Source organism: Opisthorchis viverrini, assembly GCF_000715545.1.
Source record: "Opisthorchis viverrini unplaced genomic scaffold opera_v5_158, whole genome shotgun sequence".
Classification (NCBI taxonomy): Eukaryota; Metazoa; Platyhelminthes; class Trematoda; order Opisthorchiida; family Opisthorchiidae; genus Opisthorchis; species Opisthorchis viverrini.
This window is the reverse complement of record NW_008751812.1, coordinates 784,714-799,626: the sequence shown is the minus strand read 5'-3', so window position 1 is coordinate 799,626 and position 14,913 is coordinate 784,714. Positions and strand designations below refer to the sequence as shown.

Below are 14,913 nucleotides of genomic sequence, written 5' to 3'. Positions count from 1 at the left end.
ATATATATATATATATATATATATATATATATGGAAGAAAGGTTGTGTTACATAAGAGATATGGGGGAAAAGCCATCCTGACAAATTCACTGGTCTATTAAAAAATCACAAAAATGCGTCACTAGTTCCAAGTCCGTACCTTTATTGAAGGGGTCTTCAGGCTAATGAAGTTTCCTTGTCCAGCTTTCCATCCAGGAAGTCATGAGGAGCCAAGAGAGACTAATTCTACAGTCACTGCTTTTATGCGTCTACAACACCCCATTCGTTAATAGTTTCCAACCCAATCCAGCCCTGGAAAACAAAGCTCAGTGAGGAAACCCTCGACTGGATAAGCACGTTCTAACCGTTTCAACTGACGAGGTATTAGCTCATAAATCAGTAATCTTACAATCTGCTGGAACGGTTGACGAAATTTCTTATCACTCACGTGTTAATGCCGCCACTGATGAGTGATAATTCGTAAGCAATTCTGATCAAACACGATCAGCCTATTACAAACTTATTCCCCTGAGGCTCATGTTTCACATCCATATGGAAAGCTCAGTACGTATCGAAGCGTGCATATAATTGTCCCTTCAGCTGCAAACGTACCTTGGTAACACCACAGGGGTTTACAAACTTAAGTCGGGCTTTCGTAACGCAATTGGTTATTTTACCCTTAAGACCAACAGTACTGAAGCTGCTATTAAATGTACATGATTCTTAACCGCATCAACTGAAGCTCCATCGAGACAGGGGGAGAGAGAGCGTGACCGCATTATCACACAGTCTCGGAAAGAAACGCAATAAAAACGCGGGTTGAAATCGTTGCGCTGTCAGTGGTGCCCTGTGCCCCGTTCATAAAATCACTAAGCGTAATCTAGTTTTCGAAATGAATCCCCTGACAGCAGCCATGATTGGAAGTACCAAACGGTTTCGTATGGACGTATTCATTACCAAACCTGGATAGAAACGGAGATAGTGAGTAATCTTGTTTGACCCAGCTTGAAATGACCAGACACGAGAATAGTTTGGCTTACGGTCTAACTCGCCCAAATTTTTACAAATACTGCACTCTCAGGATATCAACAAATGCTAACGGAATTCCGTTTCCCACGATATGTTCCCGTAAGGCGCCTCTGCTCATGGCTTCAAAAGTATATTGACGATGACAGTCGGTCTTCCGTATATGTGACACGCCTCCCACAAATGCGACCGGGTGAAGATACGATCAGTGCAGCCTCAGTCAGATCCGTGAACTGGGCTACATCGAAGATGCCGATAATACCGTATTTACAACAGGTGATGTGTCAGTACTTCTTACAGATAACCTTAAGATAACCTGGTCAGTGGCCGCTTACCAGGTCAAGTAGTAAGCCGATCTAATACAACATTTATCTTCAAACAGTGCTGCAGGAATTTTGTCTGAACCTGGGTACCTGTTGATTGATACTGACAATTTGTCTAGAGACGTAAGAAGAGCTTGGTGGACTTGGATTGACAGTCCATTTGGCTGGATCTCGGTGAAGGCCACATGAGTCCATATCCTTTGTTATTCTCCCAAGATTCCAATGCCCCTTCATAAGCCAGCTATGGTTTCATCATTTCACTACGGTTGCCCCGATTGTTTGAAATAACTTTTTTTAGTTCACAGCTGCTTCCACCTCACTGTCCCGTCCGACCACCGAGCTTCAGATTCCCTCTTCAGAGGGGCTCGCAACTGTGGCTTGGGTAGTTTAAGAGTCGGTTTGCGTTCACAACCAGCAGAAAAAACCGTTGAGAAATAAACGGATCGTATTTCCAACCAGGTATGCGGGAAGTATCGCGGTGTCCACTGATAAAACCATATGCCTGTGTTTTTCAGTTTATTGGGGGTATCTCAGACGTGTGATTGGCTATTTGCGGTGCAATGTGGCGATTTGGCCGTGAAAGGCAGATCTGGTTGGGCGGTAGTGGTTGTGATGGTTGAGCCAGACCAACTTGCAGTGTTTTGAGGCGAACAGAAGTTTTGTGCAGACCAAGGCAAGATAATAGTTGACGTAGTTATTCGATAAGGCCAGCAGTCCTGTAAACATCATCGTCATCGAGAACTAAGGGCAATGTGGTCTGTTTGTTGGAGGCTAGGTGTTACTCGACTGGACCAGAAATTGGAACTGTCCATTGTTGTGCCTAGTTGTATCCGACGATCTATACTTCCGTTAAAGAGCAGTAGTTCAGAATTGACATTACCAATAGATCTTCTGCTGGCTTTAGCCACCTCAAGAAAGAAACCAGTGACACTGAGAGGAACAGCTTCCGCATGTCTTTTTGGTGGTGTATCCAGCGAAGGGTGACTGAGGCTTGACTGCAGTTAGTAAGATGTTCAGTTATGCGAAAGGGACATTAGTCCTTTCAGAGGCGGAAATTGCTTTACCTGAGTGTTTCCAGTTCTTCTTCTTTATCACGAGACTGCCTTTCGAATTCGGAACGCAGGTTTGCCAGGGCCGCATGTACTGTCTGGTATTTGGTCTGTAGAATGCAATAGATAAACGACGGTCACTCATTTGTAGGAAAAATGAAAAAAAAAGAAAAAAAATAAACAAGAAAGTCCATTTGTTTGCGTTCACCCTTTATCAGTAGCAATCTTAGAGATGAGTTAGACCTTTAGGCAGCTGCTCGATGAACCGCGAATAAGCGAAAATGTCCGGGCGCATTTTCTGTAGACCAGCAGGTACTTTCGAAGAAGACCAAACGTAGTGATTGCACTTGCATTCAGTGATTTATTCGTGTTCTTAGAACTGCTGATAAGAAATTTTCTGTCCGATACTCTTGGATGACCCTAGATGGGCTTCTTTATATGCTGACTTGGCAAAGTGAAGCAAATAGAGAATTTTGCATGCCATGGAAGAGATAGATCTGTATCCGGGCCGCTTAGTCTCTAGGACTAAGTCAACGCTCATCTCTTGCAATACTTGCAACACAGTGTTTCGACGTACAGGCTAAACCTGATAGGGTTATGTCGGGAGTCCAACCTCTCGACAGTGGTTGACATTGGGTATGTGGAAACATGTCTGATGGATGTATGCAAATGTGAACATGTAGCTCTAACTAACATGACAGCCGTCATGCTAAACAGCTTAGCTTATTCTCCCTGCTGCGTATCAGTTTCTCCATTACTGGATGCCGCTTAGATCGAAAGTGACTAAAAACAAATGATTTTCTCGGTTCTGCGGTGAGTTCCACTTATGTTTTTTTGTATGTGTCCCATCACAATAAGTACAAAATATCCGAGAGGAAGTAGAATGTCTGTGTTCTTACCTCGACCAATTTTCCACAACGGGGTCAAACATACACAAACCTGCGCTTTTTTACAGAGGTGGCAAGACGTGAATGTCGTCCTTCATATCAAACTTATCAAACTGAATGTTGGTATTTGTGGCTGCGTTGACATTCGTTCGACAGGCTAACAATCGGCTCCACTTCCTGTATTGTGTAGCTCTTACTTCGGGACCGCGATTTTTATACTTTTACTACAACCAAACAATGATAACTACATTAGCGCCACTGTCTAGGATGACAAACTTAACCTAACTCTGGGTTATTTCATGTACAAACTATTGCACTTATGAAAGGTAAAAAAATAACGCGCACCCCGAACAGGGTTAACCTGATAGAAAAACCCACCTCAACTTCATGAAGTGCATCTTCTGTATCCTTAAGTGTACTGTCCAAATGTTCACGCTCTGCTTCCAGCCGAGCGCGCGAACTTTCCAGATCAGTTAGCGTTCGGTTCATGCTGGCAATTCGCTCCTTAGAGTCACGCAGTTTTTCTGTGGTGAAAAATGAATGTTGAGAGGTACTCGCTTAACATGACTCCCACATAACACTTTCAAGGCGAGTATCTATTGCCGACTGATAGGTTTCAACAAGCACATAAAAGCAGTATCTCTTCCCAGAGGCTTGCCGATTTACGACAGCATAGTTTGCCTTGTTTTACAAACACTGTTCCAGAGTGATGATGTTTTTATCTGTAGTAAGCTGGGTGCCAAAGTTTTGTGGCTGTCGATAAGCATTTATTCAATATTTACCAGCAATCGGCCAAAGGGATATTGTGTTGGGTGAATTAAATCTACCGTTCTGCCATAGCAATTTTGTCCCCGATAGACAATGTGTGATTATCAGTAATCCAAAGTAAAGACAATAGGCTGATCCTGTCAAGGTCTGATCACAGCTTGCCACCAAAAAGAGTGCCATTTACAGGGTCTACCGATCCATTCGTTCAGCCTGCCTATCTCTAAATGACCACAGAAATGAGCGTACGGGTTGAGTGCCACGAGAATTTGAAGCCAACATGGACTGTTGTGATGCTTCATCAATGATGGCCGTGTGGAATCAGGTGCAACGAATGTGACTGACCTAAAGGCGCTTTCACTTTCGCGTAGCTTGTTGGAATACCTGTAACACCCGAATAAACGGATGCGCTTCGGGTCTCACAGCAATTTGTATTTTTGGCACGATCGACCAGTTTTGGGCTCTTTTATCCGAACGGTCAGCAGGACTGTTTTCAGGACCAATCACTTATCCCAGTGCCTCGCTGATATTGCTAGACATGCGTTCAATGCTTTAAAGTGAGATGAAATTTTCATCTAGACGGACGCGGGAACCTTCAAAACTGGAAGACCAATGCTCAGTTGGTAAACGATACACTTGGGTTCGGGTAATTCGCTTTCCCAACACTTTTCACACTGAGAACCGAAAGCTGTTTTTCGCTACCCTTCTATTACCAAATGGTAATTTAATGATCTGTGAAACTGGTTATGAATGGAGACTCAACTGAATTCCAACTGAACCTTTCGTTTATGATCTTCAATAAATATACTGTTCAAAGACTGCCTTGTGCATCCGCCGGTGGCCTTTATTCAACACATTAAGTTGAGGAATATCATAAACAAGAGCTCCGACTTGGATACAAACGAGCCTCCCATGAAGATCACTTTATTGTGCAAATGGCATTAAATCTGAGTTCATGCAGAACATGAGGCTGCTGCAAACTCTGAAATGGTGCCTAACTGATGAGGCCCATGCAAGACTAAACGGGCTGTCGAACAGCTTTCAGCAACCTTATGAGTAATGTTCCGTCAAGAAGCATGCTAATGGTGTTTTGGTCGACCTTCCAGGCTTAAACAAGAAATAGTTAATTTGCGCTGGGTCGACTGGTCTTGAATAGGTTTTTCATTCACCTGTTTGAGAATGTTGTCAAAAACAGTCAATTGGAGCCCTTTACTACTCTGGGTACCTATTCAATTATTCGATTTTGATGCTGCTTTCAGATTTGCTGGTCCTAGAGCTTTTGTTGTTTGTGGAAATACGGCCTTGAAGGAAAGTGAAACATTAACTAGTGCAGTGCTAGTTAGTTCTTGAGTGTCTGTAGCGGGCACAAATACCATGCGAAGGACTTAAAACCAATAAAGTCCACGTAGTTTTCAACCGGGCAATTTAAAGATGGTTCACCCGTACTACATTGGTACAGCTGAACATAAGAATTTTCGAATAGCTACATAAGTTCCTGATTATTTACCCATCATTACATAGTTCCTCAGATTAATTTCCGTGTGGAAGCATGATGAGAGGTAGAGTAAGCGACAGATAAACTTCATTTACCAGTGTTATACACCTGGGAACTTTATCGCAATTGTGATGTAAACCGACAAGAGACTTTTGAGGAGTCCCGAGGACCTTATTTCCCGAATATCGGCCGGCACATAATTAGTGTGCTGTTTCACTTTTAAGCACTACTAGTCAGAGGAATGAGGCCTTACTTATTAGAAAACACCAAGTGAACAATTATTGACTATTGAACAGGAAAGCCAAACTTTCATAGGCATCGTGTTTATAAAACTGAATATCCGTCTTCCTCTTCAACGCGTCTTCTTGAACTTTCCCGGATATTCACTGCCTATCACTCAAACGTAAACGAATGCTACAAAGCAGTTCCGCAAGTTCCTCAATAAATCCCACTTTCTAATAGACGCAAAGCGGAGTTACGAGAAAACATCATCATCAGTAGTATCCTCAGCAGTAGTATCCACCGTTACACTAGTAGCATATCCACTTTCTATTCACATCTCAAGCTTGATACTAGGGGAAAGGGAAAGATTACAAAGCGGATCCATAGGCGCCTCCAAGCCGTTCAACTGGCTCTATCCGTTCAAGATTTCATAGAGATGCGCAAGTATATTTCAAGCGTTTTTGTTTACCTCAGAAGCGACGATTACTTCAGGCTAGGTAGCACTGGTGGAGACAGAGGCTTCTGGTTTAAATCCAACAGCCACATTGGGTTTAATGGTTGCCAAATAGAATACTGCGTCGACGTTGTCATGACTAGTGTGGGAACACACGAGGTTGCCGTCTGATGAGAACCTGGATTCGCCGTCTGCTGATTTTGTCTCACACGCAGATGGGATGAGACCAGTCTGTTGCTATTGCCATATTGTTGATAGGCGGACGGGTCAGTGAGTTCCGCAGTCATGAGGACACTTCGCGATTTCACGATACGGTCCGGTCAACATACGACAACAAAAGGCAGCTAGCCAGGCGGCAACATAACTTTCGGAATACAACCAACCACATATAAAAAGGGAACACTAGAATTATTCACATGAGATCAGAGAAGGTAGGGTTGTCAACCTTTCACAATCAAACCTGAGTGGTTCTTTAGCCCTGCTAGTTTGTCATCTATTGCGTTATTATCGTGATGTGTGAATGACATTGGCAGCCAAGGTAACGATAAAACCTGCACATATTTATCCTGAATCCACAATGCGGGTTTCAACAAGCGTATACTTGTGGCCTTGGTTGTCGCAAACAGCCATTATCCGTATCCTACGGATTTTTATGGCGCCTTTTGATAAGTAGCTATGAAAGCGACTTTGGGATGACTGGTGTCCATCAAGTGGACCACTATGGAACTTGATTTCGTAAAGGGGCCGAGTAATGCTCTCGGATGCGCTCGATAATTCCCTCTGTGTCCGACCCGGTTAATCCAGTCCACAGAAGTAGTAGAAGGAACGCAAAATTATTGAATCTGCCAGCGTAGGCCGGTTAGCCTTTAATCTTTGATCATTGACAAGTCGGTTAGTAGATACTGCTATGAGTCTCACTGCAACGCAGGTCATGGAAGGTGGCAGACTTCCGGTGGAATATCTGGCGGCAACTCGCCGGCAAAGGCTAGTTGTATCGAAGGTAGTTTATTATTGGCAGTTGGTAAAGTTGCTTTACGTTGATGTTCTGCTATGCGATTCTCCGCAAACCTAAGAAGGCAGTTATTCTCTAACAGAGCCGTCTTCAGGTCACTGAGTTTTTTCAACCATCTCTGAAAGAACAGACATAAGTACTAAGTTATGTCTCATACCGATGGGCGCAAAAGTGTGGAAGTTGGTATGTTGTCTGGTTCACATGGCTTTATGTTATTAGCTATGTCGTGTTGCTTTGTGACCGTTTGAACGTCCAATGCATTAGTGTGGTTCGTACCTCAGTTTGGCTTGCTAGAGAAGGAGAAAGCAATGGTGGTTTGTATTTTTTTGATGTGATGCACAACGTGTTCTACGTGAGGTGGAAATTTTCAGTTTTTCAATGTAGACCAAACGTCCGTGAGACGGCAAAGTTAGCAGACAGGACCCTAGTGCTGACCCATTCTGTCTTCGTGTCATTTTATCTCCAGTGCCGCACAAGGTGTGAATCGTCACCCCATACAAGTCCAAGGTTGTACGGACTGGTGCGTTTCAGGCTCAAATGCAGGCCAAAGCGACCGGCCCACAACCCCACTCTGGGTTCGCGCGCTGACGCGCTTGCCACTTGATGTCGTGCCGAGGTTTGATGTTTATCGATCAGAGTCCGAAGTTCAGTTGCCAAGCCAAAAGTCGCAGGCCATGGGCCTAGCAACGAAGCGCATGCCTTGAGTGTCCTGGTCCCGACTTGAGTGAGCAGCAATCTTCGTTACAGTAGTTGCGATGGTTACGCACGGTCGGTAGTTTAGTTTCGCAAGCCGGTGGCTATCTGACTTCCGCTGGGGGGCCTAGCAACGAAGCGCATGCCTTGAGTGTCCTGGTCCCGACTTGAGTGAGCAGCAATCTTCGTTACAGTAGTTGCGATGGTTACGCACGGTCGGTAGTTTAGTTTCGCAAGCCGGTGGCTATCTGACTTCCCGCTGGGGGGGGGGAACAAATGCCTAAATTGTTCTGGTAGTGTTCCTCGATAGATTAGTTACAGAGGTCTGGTTCAAAATACTGTGGTACATCTACCTGAATGAAACACTACAGCATCCAACGAATTCAAGCTTTAACGACTCAGTATCCTGATGAGAGCTTTCTGGAATCATACGACGGCTCTGGGATGGGACTGATCACAAGAATACCATATTCCTTACTTAAAAATATTGGCCAACTGTGACGGATTTGAATGTGCGAGGAACCCCGATTCGGTTGCTCTGCTAAGATGTTAGGTGTATGCAAATCCCCAGCAGTGACACTTCAAATCTCCGAATGCTGCGAAATCACCCTGTATGTTTGCTATTTAGCCTTGGGCCAACTGACATTTATTCACTTTACCAATTTGCTCCGCTTAGAGGGACCATCCGCTTTAAAACAAATGTCTGCTTCAGAAAGATAGTCTCTTTCAAGGCGGGGGAAATTGATGAAGTTAGCTTCATGATTCCGAACAAAATGCCCATCGCCTTCCAAGAAGCAAAACCCGTGATTTCGAGACTTTCCATTGTCTGATAAAGCTACCCAAAAGCATCACGCATTCAACACTCGATGAGGATGATGTGTAATCCTTAATTAGTTTTCTACCGTGCGATACCCTCGGGACCAGTATGAAACTGGTTTCCAAAAGATCCCACCGCAATTTTCTAAACAAGCGTAGAAAAATTAGTGCCCACTCCGGTAACCACAGGCGCTTTACATAGTCGAAGACCTGAAGACACCACCCGTAAAACGATCCACTCACTAGAAGAGGGAAATTTCATTTGGTCCTCTGAAACATATATAACTCAACCGCAAACTGGACCGAGCCAGAGGACAAATGAATCTTGGGCGGCTCTTGAAGCCGCTGTACTAACGTTCCAGATTTATTTTCCCTGAATGCGGTGATCCTCATTCAGTGAATACCCTATGCAAAAATGGATATTTGGTCGTGAATGATGAAGACTCTTGTTGTGGACTCTTCAGCGGTGGACTTTAGTTGGAAAGTTTATAATTTGACGAGGACTGCCATATCCCCTGTGCAAGCTTTTTCATAATTTTGGAACGAGTGTGGTCAGCACAAACAATGGCCTGGGAAAACAACTGGTCGGACTCCCACGTTTTGGACTAATATGAAGCTCGAAGAAACGTTCTCATTTGAAACCTAACATTGGGCAATTTTTCGTGGGTAGCAGACTATTTTCCCCTGAATTAGGATATGTTTAGTTCACCACTCTTATGGCAATAAATTCAGCAGTTTGTTCACTTCTTCGAGACAAGGCTCTTCTAACGAGTACTCTTGACGAAGAATAATATTCGCTGTGCACAGAACGAAAGATCTCCTTTGGGAAACCTCCAGTATAAAAAATAAAAGTGATAGATTTGAGAGGTGGTCTCTTCTAAGAGGAACTTCATCGTTAAAGAACGCATCACTAGACCAAGCAAAATAATCTTTTCCAAAGAATTTCTTGTCTAGAGGGGAAGTCTGTAGTAATTATGCCACTTAAAAATCGCAGGCATATTTTGGGTCGCAGAGCCCCTCGGAAAACAGTTTCGTCTTGACCTGGTTCGTCAGATCGAAGAAAAACTGATGGATTAATTTTGCATCCTGGACTGAGCATTGTTGAAAAGCTACAACATTCCCAGTATGGTGTTCTATGACGGTATGCTTTGCTACGTTTCGTCAGTAGCAGAATAATCAAAACCTTAAGGGGAAGAAAAAGTATTGACTTGTATTTGCTGTAGTGCGGTCAACTTCAGGTGGCTGCCTGTTTGATCAATCTGTGATAGTCGAACGTGTTGTTGAAGCTCAGGTCAGCTTGTTATATTGTGGTTTGGAGTTTGCAAGACCTGAACACAAAAAGCATATGGACTGACCATGTTTGGACTAACGCATGTGGGTCGTGTGCGAAGGGTGAATGCTTCCGCACAGAAGCCTTTGTCTGACTTACCAAACCTTTGTGAACTGGTTGAACTTGGTCCAATCAGACATTGAGGTTTTTCATCAGGCATCCCTGATCACTCCAATTTATGACAACTCGAGGGATTTCGGAACTTTCAGTTGTTTATTCGCCTGTCTACGTGAGCAGCATTGTAATTCTTACAATAGATCTTTTATGAGCAGTGGAATTGCCAACCAGGGTTATTGTGCTTTGGGGGCGAACAAGGTGTCTGCTAATGTCACTGTCAATTTTGATGACTGTGTGCACATTGAGTTCTGAGGAAACAGCAGTTGGCGCGTGGCGAAGGATCTGAACAATGAATAGGATGGTTCCGGTTCCCGGGGTTCGCCTTCTGTGCGTTTTTAAGGAAGGGGACTGGAGAGTTATTCCGTGTGTAGTTTTCCTGATCTTTTCAACCTCGGTGGCTTTTGGTCGTCCTTTGAGATTCCGGCTATTTCGCTCCTGACAAAGTTTACCGGTTGTGATCGAAGCGTTGAGTCACAAAAAGCACTGTCTTCACCGTTGTGTTTTTCCGCTACTCATCAACCCAAGTACTTGTCACACGCAAGGCAAAATCTATCCGACCTCGTTCGCAATTTTGCGCCATGGGAGTTTGAGCCAAAGGATGAACTGTAGCAAACATGATCTGTTTACTTCATCTAGCTGGATATACTCTTGGACATACTATACAAAGGGAACCCGGGGCTGAAACATGGTGTCAAAAGAGTCGGATTTTTGTTAGAAACACATGAAAATGGTGGGCTGCTAGTTGGCTGGTGCGAACAGGTTCCCTTTGAGTAAAAAGGTCAAGGTTGCGTAAGCCGATTTTGACTGCTTCAACTACAGATAATAGCAGGATTCTTGCAGATCGCGACAGATCAATAAGTTGGTGAGTGGTGTACGCCTAGGTACAGACTAATGATGCCTGAGTTGAGTGAGTAGTCTCCACGAGTCACGAAAAGGACGCTGTGTTAATGGATCCTGTCGGTTGAACGCAAGTCCCTGAAATTGTAAATTTCAGTCCAAATGTCCCTGGATGGAAACGGACCGAGAGGACATTCCGTTTTGGTGTCGAACGATTTCCATCATAACTGTATTAAAACGGTTAACACCTTACCGAATAGCTTATAGAATATAAGTTTAATGCAATCAAGGTTGACGCAATGCAGCGTCGCAGATTGCAGCGAAACAAAATGTTTCGTTACGTTCCGGTATGGTGTCTCATTTTGTTCCTCTGGTGATCTACTACCCTAGCATGTTTTCATTTTAGCGAGCCACCCAGATTTATTATCGATCTGGAGATCTATTCATTGTATGCGTTATTTTAAATACAAATCGAAATTTTCCAATGGGATTTGAGTAAAAGAACAACAGCTCGCACTTTATAATCTTATAACCTGAGTGGCTAGACTTGTAAAACACAAGTTCACATTGAAGGGTTTATTGCAGGTACGTGTTGGTCTGCACCGAAGTCTCAAAAAATTGAAAAGTACAGACCAAGAACAGTATTTCAATGTGAAAGTATTTCAAAGTGAAAGTATCAACATTGCGATAAACATGTATTCCATACCAGAGCGCTAAGCCAGACAGATGTTTTCCAAGTCTAGGGTGGCTTGTACACTTGGCATCTGGGCGACCAATCACAGATAGCCTAACAGCCGTTCAACACGAAAAAAGAAATGAGTTTTTCAATTCTTTTTGTACCCTAACCGGAGGCAGTCGGCCGTGGAGGTCATCGAGACAGCTTTCTTCCGAGCATGTACCCTGCGCTCAAAAAAAACTAAAAGGCTTCTACGGAAAAGCCGTGGGTGGATTTTTGAATCCATATAGACAGTTCGAAATAAGCTGTAATTTACATCCATTACCTTAGTTTGCAAGGCTCGCTTCGTGCAAGTGGAAGAAGTGAATTCACCCCGCAACTTCATCTTTTTGAACGTACTGTCCAGATGGAAACATGAAAGGAAAATTTAAAAAAATTTACCGCACTTCGACTGATCGCAAGTGAACTTGAAGCTGCTCTATTCCGGTAATGAGGCGGTACCCATAGTAGCCGAATTTCTCGATCGGATACCGCATCAAATAGCGTGTTTCAAGGCAGTGTGTTCGAAAACGTAAGTTGTTGCCCATAAGCACGCTTAGGTCATCACCGTCGCATTGAAGTAGGCTAAACAACCCTGAAAGGATAGCAGCAGTAGCCATCTGACATTTAAGGGAACGGGACAACACAACATCTGACAGATTAAGCCTGCCGTGCACCTTAACATGTAAAGTATTGCATGTGTATTCTTCAGAAACCCTAAGTCGTAGTTGTGAAGTAAGATACCGTAGAGTTTAAGTGAGGTTCCGGACTGGTAACTGAGTTGTTCTCAAGGATGAATAAAACTTGCGACGGTTTAATACACCCTGCCGATGCACTAGACAGAGTAAGATGAGAACATCCACATTTCGGGGCCTTATCAAATATGTCGGGGAAAATTCGCAAGTCAATTTCCGTTAACAATCAAAATGTGGGTTTCCCAGACGTGTTCTCTCCATCCCACTTGGTAGAGGAAATGAATGAACTGCACCATTTGCACAAAGCTTCTAACGTTTATATCTTTAATTCATAACTGGCATGCATGCTAAAAGCATAAAACCCTAGTGAAAATTGAAGATAGTTTACTGGCGAAGAAAACAATGTTCAGATGAGCTAGCAAAGTACTTGAGGGCAACTAATTGAGTGAAGGGATTTTATCAGACTTTGAAAACTTCGACTCCTCAACAACAAAGTGAATGGGTTTTCTTTGTTATTCCGGGTAAAGTGGAATTTCAATGCAGTTGCATAATTTGCTTAAACTGTATGCATTTCGCGATAAAAACATGATCCCAGAGGACTGTTTAGAGGTTACCGGTGTAGATTACAGCCAAAGATTCTGAATTTCCAAGCAAGGAATTTGCATCGAACTTGATGTTTGAAGTCACCTGGTCGAATTCACTGAAGCATCTCATTTCACTCGCTGGACTCGAAACGGGGCTGTGCTGACCTAATACTGCCAAACTTATTGTAACTTCATTTTATCAACATCATCGAGACAACCTTTACATAAATATTGCAACCGTTTTTAGTGCATGAATTCCCAAGTTGAGAAAGAATGAGACAATCCGTGTTTGAACGCCTTATTCAACTTTATTGGGTTTGTACATATATCTGCTCGATGAAATTTCACTGAGAACATCAACGGCATACTGTGGACTAAAGCGCTAAGTGATAGTTAGCACTTTCGTTTTAATCGTTTGGTCGGTTGGTATGATATCTTTAGTTGAAACAATTTCCTCTAATACACAATGACTTTAGATAGCCCCAACTCATAGTTGCAGGATGAGATGCGTACAGAATACTGCACCAATAAACTTACTACTCAGTTCAAGAACTGTCAGCAATTTCGACTAATGAACAATCAAGAAAACAAATCATATTTTGTCTGACTTTACAAATTGGTGTTGATTTTTATGGTCAGTCGTTTTGTACTTTTGAGGTCATAAGAACAGACGGTATAGTTTTTCGCGGTTAAGTGTCCCGATTGGATACATATAATGGTGTGCAGTTGCCTGTGGCAGACAAATGTCAATTTTTTCAGCATTTCTGTCAAACTGATTGACCTGAAAGTTTATTACATCGATTCACACTGCCTTTTACTTTGGCCAGACAATCAGTCTCACCTGTATTGTGCCTGGATTCCTTTTCTAGACCCAACAGTCTCTCCTCCATCTCCGCTTTAGCCGTTTTCACTTGCGTAAGCTCTCTTTGAATTAGACCAGTTTTTGTCCTCAAGTTGCTTTCTTCAGTTTGTGACTCTTCCAACAACTGCTGCAGCTCATTGCGTTCTGTTTCCAGCGATTTGATCTCTTGCGTTTGTTCTGACAATTGGGTGTATACCTGAATTGTGGATTGAATGGATGTGGGGTAGTGAATCAGTGGGATTATGATCGAGTGTTTGACCACCTACAACGTGTGATCCAGTCAATGAGTCAGCTACTTCCCGCGCAGCCGGGCTCAACAGATTACGGTTTGGTTCTCCTAGGTCCATCAATTAGCCCAAGTTGGTGAATCATGACTAAATCTATGAACCTAATCAATTTGACATGATGGATATTCACTCCTCGTAGTCTGACTCTTGCGTGTGTTTTACCTAGGAAACAATTGCTTGTGTGGATTGAACAGCCTTACAGATTAGATCATGCGATGTTTTTCAGAAATGTGCCTGATCCTAAAGTGTGAGAGGAATAGATGTTGGATTTAGCAAGGAAGTCATTAATCGTGTAACGGTTAAAAGTATTCGAGCAAGAATTTGCATGACGCGGATTAGTGTAAGAAACCGAAATGCCAACCATATGCAGAGTTCCTCACATCGCGAATGGAGGATCAACCTCAGTTAATGTACCAGAAAAGACGAACGTTCCTGGAGGGGACTCAAATCCGCGATCACCTGCATACTGGAGGAGTGCTCCAACAACTGATCTGCTGAGGACGACGGTTTGTCTTTTACCTATGTAAATGGGGCCCACACTGATTCGTCACATTTTTCTTCGCTGGATTCAACAGCTGAGAATGTCATTCCCATTAGCGAGCCTTTCGTGTGCTACGGGGCACCAACCACTGTAGGTCAGTGGACCCCGGTCAGGTAACACCCAATCGAATGGTGTCCGTTTTTTGTTTTCATTATGCATACGCCAGTTCGCAATCAGCCTTATACAAATCATCATGTCTTCATCTTTGCGATTTTCTAAGGCAT

At 43.4% G+C, this 14,913-nt stretch overlaps 1 protein-coding gene across 1 annotated transcript in view; it reads right to left on the bottom strand.

Annotated features, from left to right (window-relative positions):
* The window catches only part of T265_07042 (hypothetical protein), a gene marked incomplete at both ends in the record, with an annotated part of 73,689 nt that overhangs the window by 10,307 nt on the left and 48,469 nt on the right, over positions 1–14,913 (bottom strand). The window contains 3 exons of the mRNA XM_009172466.1: positions 2,393–2,487; positions 3,643–3,788; positions 13,841–14,057. Coding sequence (XP_009170730.1) covers positions 2,393–2,487; positions 3,643–3,788; positions 13,841–14,057 — 458 coding nt within the window. The remainder of the gene's footprint in view (positions 1–2,392; positions 2,488–3,642; positions 3,789–13,840; positions 14,058–14,913) is intronic.